The sequence below is a fragment of the Dendronephthya gigantea genome, unplaced genomic scaffold (genome assembly GCF_004324835.1).
Source record: "Dendronephthya gigantea isolate DGI-Jeju-01 unplaced genomic scaffold, DenGig_1.0 000136F, whole genome shotgun sequence".
NCBI lineage: Eukaryota > Metazoa > Cnidaria > Anthozoa > Malacalcyonacea > Nephtheidae > Dendronephthya > Dendronephthya gigantea.
In genome coordinates this window covers 491,153-507,660 of record NW_021163146.1, presented here as the reverse complement: position 1 = coordinate 507,660, position 16,508 = coordinate 491,153, and the positions used below count along the sequence as shown (strand labels likewise).

General features: G+C 36.9%; 2 protein-coding genes across 2 annotated transcripts; both read right to left on the bottom strand.

Annotated features, from left to right (window-relative positions):
- Positions 1-293: 293 nt before the first annotated feature.
- LOC114536461 lies at positions 294-1,341 on the bottom strand. The gene is made up of 4 exons (XM_028557822.1): positions 1,333-1,341; positions 768-1,205; positions 520-691; positions 294-429 (listed from the first exon to the last, which is right to left on the bottom strand). Exons 2-4 carry the CDS (start codon positions 1,144-1,146, stop codon positions 294-296), a joined length of 687 nt encoding a protein of 228 aa, XP_028413623.1. The 5' UTR covers positions 1,147-1,205; positions 1,333-1,341.
- A 7,292-nt stretch (positions 1,342-8,633) lies between these two features.
- On the bottom strand, positions 8,634-12,243 carry LOC114536460 (putative ankyrin repeat protein RF_0381). The gene is made up of 3 exons (XM_028557821.1): positions 11,499-12,243; positions 10,352-11,315; positions 8,634-9,843 (listed from the first exon to the last, which is right to left on the bottom strand). Exons 1-3 carry the CDS (start codon positions 12,146-12,148, stop codon positions 9,034-9,036), a joined length of 2,424 nt encoding a protein of 807 aa, XP_028413622.1. The 5' UTR covers positions 12,149-12,243; the 3' UTR covers positions 8,634-9,033.
- Between the last annotated feature and the right edge of the window lie 4,265 nt (positions 12,244-16,508).

The window sequence follows — 16,508 nt, the reverse complement described above, 5'->3', positions numbered from 1 at the left end:
AAGAACAATTTTGTATACGGATGTGTGCATTAATGTCTCATGCATGTGCTAACGAAAATCAGAATGGAAATTTTATCTAGCAACGTATATATACAGTGGATATAGACTGGGTGATGCTCATTTCCTCTTTTTTGAGTTGAAACAGAAAATGTACTTGTAACATTAGTTTTTTTTTCTCTCGTAAACCATCTCGAATCGCAACATGATCTGGAAACAACAGTTTGGAAACGTATTTCTTATTATTAAATAATTATACTTTTATTAGTACATGATAAAGTGAAAATAAGAATAATCTATACAAGATGTGAAAGACAATTAAACCAATGGCACGGCTTCTGATTTTTCGGGCAGTCTTTTATCTTTTTGTGCCCCTTCATCGGGTTCTTGCAAACTGCGCATCTTGGAGGCGCTCTTTTTGCCAAAATGTGCCTGAACAAAAATTAATGTTTGTTAAACATAGTGAAGGTAAATGGATTTAATATTATCTACATCTACTATAAACTATGGAGCACGCATTACCTGCAAAATATCCCAGTGAATGAGTAGGCGTTCATTTTGGGGGAAAAATGTTTGACAACAAAGTGAAAACCTTCCAAAAAACTTGTCTGGTCTAATGGAGAAGCTTGTTTTATTCCTTTCACCAACGACGTTTTAGTGACAGCACTGCTAAGTTTGGTATTTGCAGGCGAGTCTAAATAAAAGAATTAAATTATCATCATTGCAGCACATATGGATTCAATAGCACCTAATGGAGAGAATATTATTACCTTGAAGAATCCACTTTCTTGGTTCAAGTTCACTATGAAGGCACTTGTTATACAATGCATCATCAAGATCATCGTGCTTGTCAACCCTGTCGCTCAGGAATGATTTGAACTTTGCCCAAATGATCCTATCATTTCCAGAATGAGTTGAGGTGGAACTCCAGTAAAGATGGTTGAGACATGGGTGAACCCACTCAGCTAATTCAGTACAATTAGCTTCCTTCGCCAATTTGGATAACACTTTATGCAACTTTGGAATACACGCAATTGTTGACTGCTTATTCTTTTTGATGTTTTCTTTCCGTCTCGAAAATTTATACTTACTCCTTTTCAAGTGCCATAAATCAAAATAATGGGTTATATTATACAGTTTTTCCCTCATGTGCTTAGCAATTTTTTGATGTCTGCCGGATACGAGAGTTGACAAATCCAAGCCTTCACCTAAAAGGAAACACATACCCCTTTTGAAGCATTCGTATTCCATAGCCGGACCGCTACCAACTTCATTTCCCTTTTAAAAAAAATTATGTTTGGATGAGAGTTAACTTTGATTTTGCATTGTTCTTACTTGTATCAAGCTAAAATGAATTATTTCCGGTGAAGTACAGAAAAAGTTCGTGTGAGTACCATATATCACACCATGTCCTATGCTGTCATGCCGTCCGTCACCCGAGATCACCAAAGACTCTAACAATTTTAAACGCTCATTTCAGACGATTTTTCTTTGGTAATCTTGCCAATGAATAAATATAGCAGGGGGCAAGAAAGTCTGTAGAAAAAAAGACAAAATATTAAAAGAAAATTGAAATATCCATTCTGCCTTGTTTTGCCCTCTTTTGCAAATTCGTTGTGTACTGGTTAGGTAACCTGAAATTATATAGTTGAAAATGTTATACATACACGTTGGTGTCTATAAAATGTCTCCAGAGATATTCTAGAAAGACCCATGTGCTGAAACATATGTATTACTTTCGCAGTTGATCCCCCTGAGACTAAAATGGAGAAATTTTGAAGGAAATCTTCAGCATTGACTTTCGACCCAGGCAACAAAACACTCCGTCACTGACCACAGTTTGCATTTCCACAATTGCTTTCAACTACTAAAGCGCTTCCATCCGCAGTCGCTTCCACCAGGACACTGTCCGTTTTGCAAAAATGGCAGAATTTAAACAGCAAAAGTAACGATGAATTTTTGGCTGATGCCTCAAATTTTCACTGCCGAGGGAATCCCTACAAAGAAAAATTAATCTTTATGTCTATTATCTACTCAGAATCTACTATACTGAATAAACCAAACAATTCGTTATTACGTGCCTAAGATATTACAGCTATTTTCAGCATCGCACTCTCGGTCAGATTCTATATCCTCTTCGGAGTAGAGAGCGTCATCTTCTGTTTCCTGTTTTTCATCTTCTGTGCCTGTGGTTTCGTCTCCCGTAGTATCAGTGTCATCACCGCCGGTTTCAGGCTTAGAGTCAAACATAGTTGCTGTTGTTGAAATTTTGCCGTTATGTTGGTCGTCATTGTTTAAAAGTATACTGCAATAAATACCTAAATAAATCAGAGATTTGTGACGAGTACGTAAATTCGCTGTACTCTGCCACTTTTCAGCTTTCGTTTGCCATTTTATTCGAAGTTTCCCTGCCCTGCGTGGGTGCAGGTATTTGTACAAGGTGCTCAGTTAGATATTGAGATGTTGAAAGAAGATTTTTCCTTCATTAATTGTGACACAATGTTTACTGTTAATTTTTCTTGTTAACGTTACAAGTGAGAGTACTAAATATAGCAATACTTATTTGATATTCCTCAAAAATTTTAATTTAAAGGTTTAATTTTAATCGTGGGTTAATTTCTCGTGTAGTTACAATTTTTAATTTCTCGTGTATTTACAATTATTTTATATGCGTGAATCATAATGAAATAATTTACTTGAAAATAAGTATGAATAAGTTACTTAAAACACTGCAAAAGAGCATCTGCGCATACCCCAAACATTATGCTGGTAATGTGCGAGCTTTTTAGAAATAATTATCTCAAATGTACTTACAAACAAATTTACAAGGATATTATTCAGCCAGAATCTACTCCGTTGACTCGCTGGGGGCTTAATAATGCCAATGTAATCACGTGGTTTACTGATACACTACAATTGCCTAAATAGCATAGGACCTCAGCATAGATACATATTGTACCGTTTCAAATGCTGTGTGACTAACGATGCCAATGTTATACGGCATAAATTTTTTGACATGGCTGTTCTAAAACATACAATAAAGACACTCATTTGTGTACGACTTCTAGATTTCGAAAACAATAGAAACAGCTTTGCAACAAGTTTCCCTTAAGCAATAACCATGCAGGTCAAACCTTGCGCAGACGTTTTTTCGCGTTATAGTCATTTCAATGTTGTTTTTACTACAATTTCTAGGAACATGCACTGCGTACATTTGTTATCTGCAAAATTTTCGGTCGGTGAACACCGGTGTTCATTAGTGCAATACGTAATATTGTCAATTCAATTAGGGTTCATTTGGTTTCAATTCGTGTAATTATAGATAAGTTAATGGCATGATAATTTTGTTCATTATAAAATCACACAATAAATAGACATAAAATGAAATGTGTTTTTGTAAGTTTACTTCCAGCGAGATCTTCAACATGTTCGATTGCAAAGATCAGGGATTATTAAAGTAAGATTACTAGAAATACATGCATGCAAAACCCTATCGCCTAGGGAAGCAATTAACATAATCCGACGGCGAAAGGTTATTGTCAAAGGTCACATCAATTGAATGATCGATTTACCAGTCAAGTCCTCAAATATAATTAAGTTGGTTTTAAGTTGGTTTTGTATTCTTGATGATAAAACACAATAGACTTCGACCATCTTCCGAGTGAAAGCATGCAATAACGACCTATTTAAGGTAAGGGAAAGTCATTGAAACCAAAGAATTGCTCGGCGATGGAAACGATAACCTCGTCACATCCCACGATATGCTGAGGACAAGTCTACAGAAAACTTCTTTGTAATTTTAATTCATTTATGGCGCTGCTTTTGACCAGAACACCACAAAAATAAAAAACAATTTACCGGTTTCGTTGTTGTCGCATAGCAACAAAGTACATTGGGACCAAAGAATTTTCATTCAATGCAGACACGATATTTCCTATTTTACTACGCCAGAGGGAGGGTTCTGGTTTATATAGTAAAATTCAGGTTTCACGGACTATATCGGAACCTGATAAATCTAAATTTAAAAAGGAAATTTAATAGCAAATATGTAAATTTTGTTGTTTTAAACACAATCAAGATACATGAACTTGCCACAGTTAAATTACCAAATACTCCACAACTAAGTTTTAACTACATACGCCTTATTAACCACCCGAAGGTATAGTTAAAAAAACGTAGGCTACTTTAATCACATAGTTAAGCCAGTTTGGACAAAAACATGGTTAGCGTTAATCATAGTTAATTAAAGTGGTTAATCATGCATCCTCAAAGGCATCGTTAGGCAATGTTTTTTGAACTTTTTCCTTTATTTATTACATTTTTCCCAATATTTTCGATCAAAATACTGTCATTTTTGGTAAACACGAGTCCTCGGGCTTGTTAAAAATCATATTTAAAGTTAACGACGTTTGTATACAACCGGCCCCAGGGTCCAGTTGTATAAAAGACTAGTTAACTTTCAACTGTTAATGACAGAATTGGCCAATCAGAGTTGTGTATTTCTGAGTTAACTAGGATTTACCTATGCAAAGTGTAGTTAAAGAGTTTTATACAACCGGCCCCAGACTGCGCCAAAATGGGTACGTAAGTTTTCATAATTATTATCTTTTACCATATTTATTATCTTTTTTTTCATAAATATACTGGATGTCTTTGAGACATTTCCGCTGCTTCCGAAATTGAAACCCTCTAACACTCTCCTGAACTCTTAACACTCTTTTAAACTTTTTTTTTCGTGTTTTACTGAATTTTTTTCCAAATGATTAACACTACATTTTCAGTTCGAAATCGAAAATGAACATGGGACATAAATAGTCATGCACATCCTATGTGAAAGTGCATTTATAATATAACATTTATACTACGCGCATGCTGATTTTTTAGTACGCGTATGCGAGAAGCGTGTTTCCATAACTGTATAGAAACACGGAAATTTTCCAATCAGTTTGGAGATTTACAGGCAAATGGCATGCTGTCCTGTTCGCTTATTAGTGGATTACAACTGGGGATTCCTGTCTCGTGTGACGGCTTTGCCAATCTTCTTAAAAAAGGCTTTCCGCCTCTGTGGACTCTAAATATAAGTCTCCAAATACTTCTAAAGATAAGTGTTATTCATTTCGAATAGGTGCCGCCTCCCACGCAGCTGAACACGGGCACTCTGATGCCCAAATTCGAGCGATTGGGCGTTGGAAATCGAACGCAGAGTTTCTGCTCGAAATTTCCTGCTATTTTGTTTCTTCCTCAGCTTGCACATGGTAGCAAGGGCGATCGTTTTGCATGCCGGGGGAGGGAATAAAGTGGTTATAACCGCTAGGGTGATGGCAATGGCGCGGCGGTATTGTGACTCTGCTAGACTAATATCAATTAAGTGCAGATTATCAGCAAGGGTGATAATCTGTACCTTTCCACGGACTTTGCAAGTGCCTTTTGCCCATGTTCGTTTATACGGTCGCGCAGACCGCAGATCCTGTATTAATGTATTACGAAACTTTTGGCATACATACCTATTCCTTGGAGTGCGGTCAACTTGCTTTGCTTCGTTTTTTGGCCGTAATTTGCCTCCACCCTTCTCTGGGCAAAAATATTTGGAATTTTAATGGAATTTATTCATAAATATCGTACTGTTTGACAGAAATAAACCGGCTAGGAGAGCTATTACCCTAGCCTAAATTATCATTTACCTTGTCGCATTATAGCTTGTAGGTATCAAATAAACAGGCTCTTAGCTAGCGAATATTGAAAGAGCACGCCACGTACGTACTGTGGAGTGCCTTCCCTCTTTGGCAATAAAAGTTTGATGTTTGTAAATGTAAGCATAGTTTACATTTATAGTTTGAATTGTGTAAATGTTTTCTCACGTAATTGCACGGATGAAGGCCAAGCTTCGCATTATTAAATATTTATGTGGGGTATGTACAAGCTAATTTTCCTATAATTTGATGTCACTATTCATTTTCCTTTGTTAATTAATAGCTATTAATAAACAAATTTGTTAGTGAATTAGTGTCTACGCTCAAAATTACAACAGATTTCATAGAATCTGAATTCAAAAACACTGACACAATGACCTTTTTGTCTGCATGAACTGGAAGCTGAGTTATTTTGCAATAAACCCCTCAAAACAGCGGGGTCAGTTTTACAACATGTTGCTTATTACTTCGACTCCATAGACGAGATCACAATTTCGGCTTAGTTTACGTCACAATTTAGGCTTGGTTTACGTCAAAATTTCGGTTTGGTTTACGTCAAAATTTCGGCTTTGTTTACGTCTAAATTACGGCTTGGTTTACGTCAAAATTTCGGCTTGGTTTACGTCAAAATTTCGGCTAGGTTTACGTCAAAATTTTGGCTTGGTTTACATCAAAATTTCGGCTTGGTTTACGTCAAAATTTCGGCTAGATTTACGTCAAAATTTCGGCTTGGTTTACGTCAAAATTTCGGCTTGGTTTACGTCGGAACGTCACATCCTTCTTATAGACCTTAATATCATACCACATGGGCATAAAAAAGTCTGTTTGAAAATTTATACAAATATTATGTCGACTTTCGAAGCGGATATCATTGAGTATTCTGGATACAGTTTCTTGCACCATAACCGGTGCATGTGCATCAATAAAACTTGGGTTATCCTCAAGTGAACTATCTTTCATCTTTAAGTGAACTGTAACCCCGCTTATACCACGGCTCAATTTATCGACACCCCACAGCTAAAATGGGTACCCGTTTGGCCTTTATTTTGGTAGCTAGAACACCAAAAAGATTGGGTAAGGGTACCAATTTTAGCCACGTTGTTCCAATAAATTTACTGCATGTAGTGTAAACAGGGCTTTATATAACATAATGTTTACTTATTTATTATTCAATTCAATTCATTCATTCACCGAGCCCCCCCCCCCAGTACAGTGGAAAATGCGGCGTCTAGTGCAGACTACGTACTACGACTACGTAATAAGACTCCGTTCTTCGACTCCGCACTCCGCACTTTCCACTATGACGAATAATTTCGTGCATTATTGCCTTTGACCCAGGTTCTTTTCTCTATTGTTTAGTCACGTGTCTCCCATATTCTGGGAGGTTACAAAAAAATCATACAAGGGAAGGGTGGATGTGCATTATTGTTATGATAATATGAGCGAAATATAGCTCGAACTGCGAGTGATGCGAATTATGATATGCGGATAACTCAACCACGTACCCAGGATCTTATAAAATCTTGTTTTAAAAATCTTGTACATTTCTCTTCGCAATGACTGAGTAAGATTTTATAAATAATCAATTTAAATGAAATTTATCAAAACCACAAACGAATGATCTAAAACGTAGCTTATGCCATTGTTATGGGATAGCTTACCTGAAGAAATTTGTATTCTAACCTTCCTTCATCAATTTAAGAAAGCTACAATTTATTAGTACTTTAATTATTTATATAACGACTCTCATACAGCAAGTTTGTAAAGCAGTTGAATTTTTTAAAACTGCAGATTCCTCCGTATTTAAACCAATTTTTTGTATCGTCTATGGTATCGCAGATACGTGTCGACGGCCGAAAATGCAACGAATGTAGATACCCTCTAAATCGCTTCAAAATTTCCGAGATATTTGTTGCGTTTATAAAAATGTATTTTCGACAACAGATATGCTATTTTTTAAAAAATCACATTTTAATCATACTTTTGTCGAGGTTTTCATTCAACAATGGTAACCTAATAACTGTTAAATAGTTCATGTAAACCACAATTATATATACAATAGATCACTAATAAGCCGCGCGCATTTGAGCCAATGCACGCTATACAACTGGAGTGATAGTGGGTGATAAATATGTTCCCAGGCGTCTTGTTTACACTTTAAGCTATGTGCACACGAGCGTCGTTTTCGAACGTTTTCAAAATCGTTTTTATCTAGTTTATCGCTTTCACACCTTGTCCACACGATCCAAGGTAAAATATGTTCAATATGTTAAATTAGCTCATAGGCGGCCCAGAACTGATCTCGCTAATCTCGCTGACCTCGCGCGACGCTCATGTTGTCTGATCGAACAGTCTTATATTATGACAAGGTAGGCAACTCTCACGCCAAATAAGCTAAAAACGCGCGACGGTTGACTCAAACACCTTCACAAAACCGCAAATATTTCATAAAAATATGGCGAATAAGAAAAAAAAAGTACAACACATTAAACTTGAATAATTTTACTACATTTATACTATATTTTTAGCATTCAAATGTATTCCTATGCTGCTATGCATGTATAAAACGTGAATATATTTGCCAGAAACCCAAAAAACATTCACGTTTTTTACATGCATAGGAATACATTTGAATGCTAAAAATATAATATAAATGTAGTAAAATTATTCAAGTTTAATGTGTTGTAGCCTACTTTTTTTTCTTATTCGCCATATTTTTATGAAATATTTGCGGTTTTGTGAAGGTGTTTGAGTCAACCGTCGTGCGTTTTTAGCTTATTTGGCGTAAGAGTTGCCAACCTTGTCATAATATAAGACTGTTCGATCAGACAACATGAGCGTCGCGCGAGGTCAGCGAGATTAGCGAGCGAGATCAGTTCTGGGCCGCCTATGATTAGCTTCAACTTTTATTACAATTTGACGGTGTTTCAAACCGTCTTGGCATGAAAACAAAGATGAAAACGCTCGAAAACGTTATGGTGCATGTGAACATAGTCTTAGATATACTCTACAGCAGAGTTGCAAAAAGAGTTCAACCTTCCTCTGGTAGGATTTCAAGTTTTGAAAACCTTAAAATCCTACCTTAAACTCATCAAAATGACGTTACGTCTCTGAGTCAAGTGGTAACCAAAATTAAGAAAGATTTGGTTTTTTGCTACATGCATGTGATCAAATAGAGTGTTCAACTTTGAACCTTCCTCACAAACCTCATTCCAAGCAAACCTTCGTCACAAACCTCATTCAAAGCAAACCTATGACTATGTTCATGAAAAAGAACACAGCTGTTATACAGAATACTGCTGTTATTGCTGTCCTTTGACAAATTCATTTTGTTATCCAAATCTTCTTAGTCTCCATTAATAAAAGAAGCCCTCAGCGCTTCGTGAGCATAAGGTCTATCATCAATCTTATGACTAATCAGCCACGACACAAAATGCCGAGCTTCACGATCATCAAGTCTGTCAATACTAACGCAGTTTCCTTCTAAAATATTTCTCATTCGATCAAACGAAGAGCCAAAAGGGTGTTCACCTTTAGTTAAGACGAAGAAAGCAATCATACCCGCGACCTGGACATCTGATTTCCTTTTGAAAGGACCTTTCTCGTTTTTCTCTATTGCCTTGATTACTTCAGGTGGCATCCATCCCGGAGTACCTTTAGCGAATGTTTGAACTGTCGTTTGGTCGTCTTTTAGGACGCGACTTATTCCAAAGTCTGCCAATTTCATGCGACCTTCAATATCAACCAGGACGTTTGATGGTTTTAGGTCTCTGTGCAATATTCCTTTACGATGAAGAAAGTCAAGTCCGACTAGAACCTCCTTTATCATTCGTGGACCTTGCTCTTGTAGATGTTCAATTTTGCATGCATGAACAAGTTCCCTCAAGTTTTCTTCGCAAAGATCTACAGTAAGATACATGAAAGTATCGTCACGGTGAAAATGTCGATAGCTCACTATAAATGGAGAGTTGTCTGTTTTAATAAGTTTCAGGATCTCCTTTTCGTTTTCGATTGTTGTATCTTCACTTTGCACCAATATTCTCTTAACAGCAACTTCGCTTCCATCCTTCATAAGACCAACATAGACACAAGAAAAACCACCATCGCCAATTTTGAATTGATTCCTTGCGACAAAGGCCGCTACCGGAACTCCAATCTATCAGAAAAAAAATTATGATGACGAGAAAAAACAGCAAAAGAAAGCATTCTATGGTTGCAATTAATGCAAGCGAAAATGAACAAATTTTGCAGTAGGTCTCTAAATCTCAAATAAATGCAACATTTGCATATCTTTAGCATAAAGACTAGAACCAGCATATTAGAGACCTTAACGTGACCCTTATATGATGTTTCACGTTCGCCGTATAAGATTTAATGCTTGAATGCTGAGGGTGTATGTAGTCGTTGAAGCATTAACGTGAAACATATTATACGGCAAAGCTGAATTAGCAACTTTTTAAAATACATCAGAAATAGTCTATTGCTTTCTTATGCTGCTGAACATCACAAGTTTTATGCAAAAAGTTTGCAATTTAGCGAAGCACACTTAAAGATAGAGGAGTAAAAACACAAACTTTGTTATAGCGGTTTGGCGTCTGCCGTGTTATCCCTATATTACTGCACAAACACATTAAAACAATCTCATATACGTTTGTAAATATTACCTTTTTTAACTGGGTGCCATTCATTGATTTTAACATCTGAATTTCCTCACGATGTTTCATGGACCTTTTCAGGATACTTGCAATTTCATCATGACCAAGGTGAATACACCATTCAATAAGACTCATTTCCCTTCCTTCAACAAGAAATGTCCCAATTCTCCAAACAGCAATATCTTTCTCCAACAATTTATTGATCAAAGCAACTGAATTGTTCACAATAGCCATCTCCAGGATGTCAATACCAAGAGAATGAAAGTCCCTTTTACTTTCAAGAGTTACGTCAGAACCCTGCTCGACTAAATACTGGACAATTTCCAATGTACCTGTATCCACAGCAATGTGCAACACTGACAATCCATCAGCATCATTACAATTTATGTCAGCACCGTGCTCAACCAGATATCTCACAATTTCCAGCCTACCTTTAGTTACAGCGCAGTGCAGCACTGTCTTCCCATCAGACTTCTTTCCATTTACATTAGCACCATTTTCCACAAGATATTTTACTTTATCAAGCTTACTTTCAGTAACAGCAGAGTGCAGCACAGTACACCCGTTAGTCTTCTCACTATTTATATCAGCGCCCTTTTCCACGAGATATTTCACTACATTCAAAGAACCTTCATTAATACAGGAGTGGAGCACAGTCCACCCGTCAGTATCCTTGCCATTTACATCAGCGCCCATGTCAATAAGATATTTCACCATTTCCAGCGTACCTTTAGTAACAGCAAAGTGCAGCACAGTCCACCCGTCAGTATGTTTGCTATTAACATCAGCACCCTTTTCAACGAGATATCTCACCACTTCTAGCCTACCTTTATTAACGGCATAATGCAGCGCCGTCCACCCGTCAATTACTTTGGCATTTACATCAGCGCCGTTTTGAACAAGATATTTCATCATCTCTAGCGTACCTTTAGTAACAGTGCCGTGCAGCACTGTCCACCCATTCTTCTTCTTGCTATTTACATCAGCGCCCTTTTCAACCAGATATTTTACTATTTGCAGCGTACCTTCAGTAACAGCACAGTGCAGCACTGTCCACCCATTCTTCTTCTTGCTATTTACATCTGCCCCCTTTTCAACAAGATATTTTACTATTTGCAGCGTACCTTTAGTAACAGCACCGTGCAGCACTGTCCACCTATTCTTCTTTTTGCTATTTACATCAGCGCCCTTTTCAACAAGATATTTTACTATTTGCAGCGTACCTTCAGTAACAGCATAGTGCAGCACTGTCCGTCTTTGAGAATCCCTGCAATTGACGTCAGCGCCCTTTTCAACGAGATGTTTCACTATTTCTGGGCTACCCCTATTAACAGCATAATGCAGGACCGTCCGCCCGTCAATTACTCTGGCATTTACATCAGCACCGTTTTGAACAAGATATTTTACCATTTCTAGCGTACCTTTGGTAACAGCACAGTGCAGCACGGTCAACCCATTCTTCTTCTTGCTATATAAATCAACGCCTTTTTCAACAAGATATTTTACTATTTCAAGCGTACCTTCAGTGACAGCAGTGTGCAGTACTGTACTGCCATAAGTATCCTTTCCATTTACATCTGCGCCCTTTTCAACAAGATATTTTACCATTTCTAGCATACCTTTGGTAACAGCACAGTGCAGCACAGTCCACCCATTCTTCTTCTTGCTATTTACATCAACGCCTTTTTCAACAAGATATTTTACTATTTCAAGCGTACTTTCAGTGACAGCAGTGTGCAGCACTGTACTGCCATAAGTATCCTTACCATTTACGTCGGCGCCCTTTTCAACAAGATATTTTACCATTTCTAGCGAATCCTTTGTAACGGCGGTGTGGAGCACTGTTTTTCCGCAAATCTTCTTGCCATTTACATCAGCACCCTTTTCAACAAGATATGTTACTAGTTCTGGCGTACCTTCGATAATAGCAGAGTGGAGCACTGTCCATCCCTCTGCATTTTTGCTATTGACATCAGCACCTTCTTCAACAAGATATTTTATTATTTCAAGTATTTTCTTACTAGAAGTTGGACGTTGTAAAAGTTGAAAAACACGCCAAAGAGTTGCTTTCTTCCAACGATCTTCTTTGTTTTCACCATATTCAACTTGCTTTCTTATTTCGTCCCAAAATGTCTGTTTTCCTTCTTCGAATACATTTGTACTTCCCCTTGCCTCTTCTTAATTGACCACCTGACTTCTTAATTGTACCTACATATAGATGCAGCGAGGAGAAATTACTTCTTAAAAAAGCTTTTGATTTGGTTAATGAAATCTTCTAGGCCGTATTCTCTGGCACGAAAAGTCGCTTAGAAAACGATTTTCGTTGCCCCCCTTCGGGCACTACTTGAAAACAAGATAGAAAATTAGGATAAATTATAGAAAGTCTAAATTCACTTGTTTTCACCTTCACAAACCTGCAGTTTTCGAGCATTTCATCTTTGAAAAATCAGTGAATTTGCATGTTTTGCAATACACCGACGCCATTTTGATTCAGGAAATGTCTCGGATACTTGGTGTAATATACGACATATATAGCAGATTCAGCAGTTTTATACCAGTATTTAAATGAAGTTACCAGCATTTTTGCTGTGCAAGCAGGTTTCAACAAGGAAGCTTTGAGTGGAGTTTTACAAGGTTTTTCGCAAATTTTCATAGTTTTTCAAAACTAAATTAGTCAGAGAAGACTTAGACAACAATTAATCGGAAAAACATCCACCAATTTTGCTTACACGCATCAAAATCATCCACGAGTGTTTTGTTTCTAGTCAAGTTATATAAAATAATTACTACACAATTCCTTTCCAGCATAACCTTTGTTTTATATTAACTACTTTTATAATACACACGCTTTCTCAAGAAAACTATTTACAACATCTCAGTTTTTTGACAAAGTTAATTACCAACGCCTTTATCTTATTATCATCAATCCACTAAAAACGAATTTTTAGTGCGAAGACCCAGACATCTTTACGAAGTTGAAAAAGAACAAATTTCAAACATTTTCCTTATGAAAACGTGTGAGGACTTGTGAAAACTGCCAAGTTGGCCCAATTCCAAACTTGCTGAAGTATTGGAAAATGAATCTGGAAATCCAGAAGTCAATGTTTGTGCATTTAACAACAATGCACTGATTGTAGATGCTATGGCAGTTATTCAGTCGGTGAAAGGAAAATGGAAAACATTTGGCGATGATGCTCTTTTAAAAACCTCAACACGCTAGCACGAAAGTATAATTCCAAACGATTAGATTGTTGCAAACAGGTATCCTTAGTTGAGCATAAAGAATGCAGAGAGACAACGAAGAGCTGAAAAGTGAAAAAGGAGTCCAGAAAGGTCAAATCTTCAGAAAAGATCAGAGTGTTCCAAAACAGTGGAAAAAGTGTTTAAGATCCGGTGGAAACAAGGAATCTTTCATATCTATGTAAACACTGGAGGTCATGTAACTCCTCCCGGTGGTTTTCCATTTCAACTATGTACGTAACTGCTAAAGAAATATGCTATGTTTTATATCCCGGTGATTCCCCGAACGATATTGTTACAAGTAATGAGGTGTCTTCGCTTCATAGCACCACGAAGAAGCAGACACTCGTTTAATTCTACATGCCAACCACGCAGCAGCAACGTACGATAAAGTTATCATCAAAAGCCCTGATACAGATGTTCTTATACCTGCGATTGGCATGCAACAACAGATCCAGAAAGAGATTTTCTTTTTGACTGGCACGGGAGATAGACGTCGTTACGTATTTGTAGCAATTATCTCGAAATTCTTGGGCGTGGCTGTTGCTCTTTGTTTACCAGGCTTTCATGCTTTTACCGGTAATGGCATTAGCAGTCAAGCAGCATCATGGTATCAGTGTTTAATGCAGAAGTCGATCTTCCATCACTGGTTGGCAATGGCTGGACGCTTGACGATAAAGAACTGGAGATAACTTGGATGACACGCCCACCCGCTCCGCGATCTTTAATTGAGTGTGTTGAGTGCAAGTGAAAGATTCTAGATGCTCGACCATGCGTTGTTCCTGCAAAAAGGCTGACTTAATTAAAGTGCACCGACCTATGTTCGTGTGGTGATTGCCAGAATGCAGTAGTTGAAGATGGTAACGACGATGATAGCAGTTATGGCTCAATCTGATGACGATGATGAACTTGAAGGATCAGGATCTAATCTGGATTTCGAAGATGACGTCGATGATGAGTTGTGGTATTAGCTGTCCGATTAAAAGGGTTGAGTTCAACATTTTATTTGTGTTTTAAAATTATAAGGCGCTCGTAATTCTCCCACACTGGTATTAAAACGTATGGCTGATATCAACCTTGGTATGCGTGTTCAATATTTTAACATGTACAGTAGTTGTACGTTGCAAATCACGTTTAAATTGATGTTGGCGTTGGTAATTAACTTTGTCAAAAAACTGAGATGTTGTAAATAGTTTTGTTGAGAAAACGTGTGTATTATAAAAGTTGTTAATATAAAACAAAGGGTATGCTGGAAAAGAATTGTGTAGTAATTATTTTATATAAATTGACTAGAAACAAAACGCTCGTGGGATTATTTTGATGCGCGTAAATAAAGTTGTTCTTATTTATTTGTAAATTCCAAGAGCTGAATGCTATAAAAAAATCGTAAATTGGCGGATGTTTTTCCGATTAATTGTTGTCTAAGTCTTCTCTGACTAATTTAGTTTTGAAAAACTATGAAAATTTGCGGCAAACCTCGTAAAACTCCACTCAAAGCTTCCTTGTTGAAACCAGCTTGTGCAGCAAAAATGCGGAAAACTTCATGTAAATACCGGTATAAAACTGCTAAATCTGCTATATATGTCGTATATTACACCAAGTATCCTAGACATTTCCCGAATCAAAATGGCGTCGGTGTATTGCAAAACATGCAAATTCACTGATTTTTCGAAGATGAAATGCTCGAAAACTGCAGGTTTGTGAAGGTGAAAACAAGTGAATTTAGACTTTCTATAATTTATCCTAATTTTCTATCGTGTTTTCACGTAGTGCCCGAAGGGGGGCAACGAAACTGAACGATAATCGGCCACAGAATACGGCCTATTCCGCAACCACAACCATTTTTGGAATTTTTATATCGTAACGATCATGAGTAGACATCTCAAACATGGTTGTGTTATGGCCAGAATGAGAAAAAGTATATTTGTAGTATTTGAAAAACAAGCAATATTGTTTGCATTTGGCAAACATGCATGAAAATCAAAGATGCATGTGTTCACAAATAATTAATGACATGAAAAATGTGGCTATTTTTAAAGCATTAAATAAACCATTATTATGATTTCCAAGCAAACGAGGTATCACAGAATTCTTGGATGCTAAGATGAATTTTGAAGCAAAATAGACATCCGAAACATGCAATTTGATTTCTAAACGCGGGGCACAAAGCTTTAATAGGTTAGTAGGTCAAAGTCCGGGGAGAAGGTGCTTAATGCCTTATTAGATTATAGCTGATGTGATTAAACATTTTATGGGTGCAACCGCTTCTTACGTGCAGGCTTCTATGGAAACAGCATAGCTACGTCATATCAGTTACAGGGAATAAAAAAACACCAGTTGATCATATTTGTAAATTGAAACAATTTGTAGCATATAATGACTGCCAAAAGAGATGTTCTTTCGTACTGGAAGCTGCAAAGTTAGATGACTTATGTTTGATTTTATCTTAGTTCATGTGATTAAAAGGTTGTTGGAAGCAACAGCATCAGTGAATGCTGCCGCGGCATAAAGGTTCAAGAGTGAAAGAATTGTGGAGAAGAAAAGAAGGAATATTACAGAGGACATTTAACTGCTAAGATTTTTTACTTTATTTATTTTAATTTTGACTGGATAGTTGTAGATCTAATGACAATAATGAATTATTTAAAACCTTCTGCAAAGTTATATATTATTGTTATATATTAAATTTTCATTGTTCGACAGACTCACATGTCACATGCGCATGCGGAATTTCACATGTGGATCAGAAATATATGAAATTGCGCATGTGAAGTTTCAAAGGTTCAAAATTTACATGTGAAATTTCACACATGTGAGATAATATGGATTTTTCGTAGGGGACTATATGATAGGCGAGACGGATAAAAAACTATACCATTTTCCAAGGCAGTAATCACATAAATTGTTTAGAAAATGAATCTGGTTG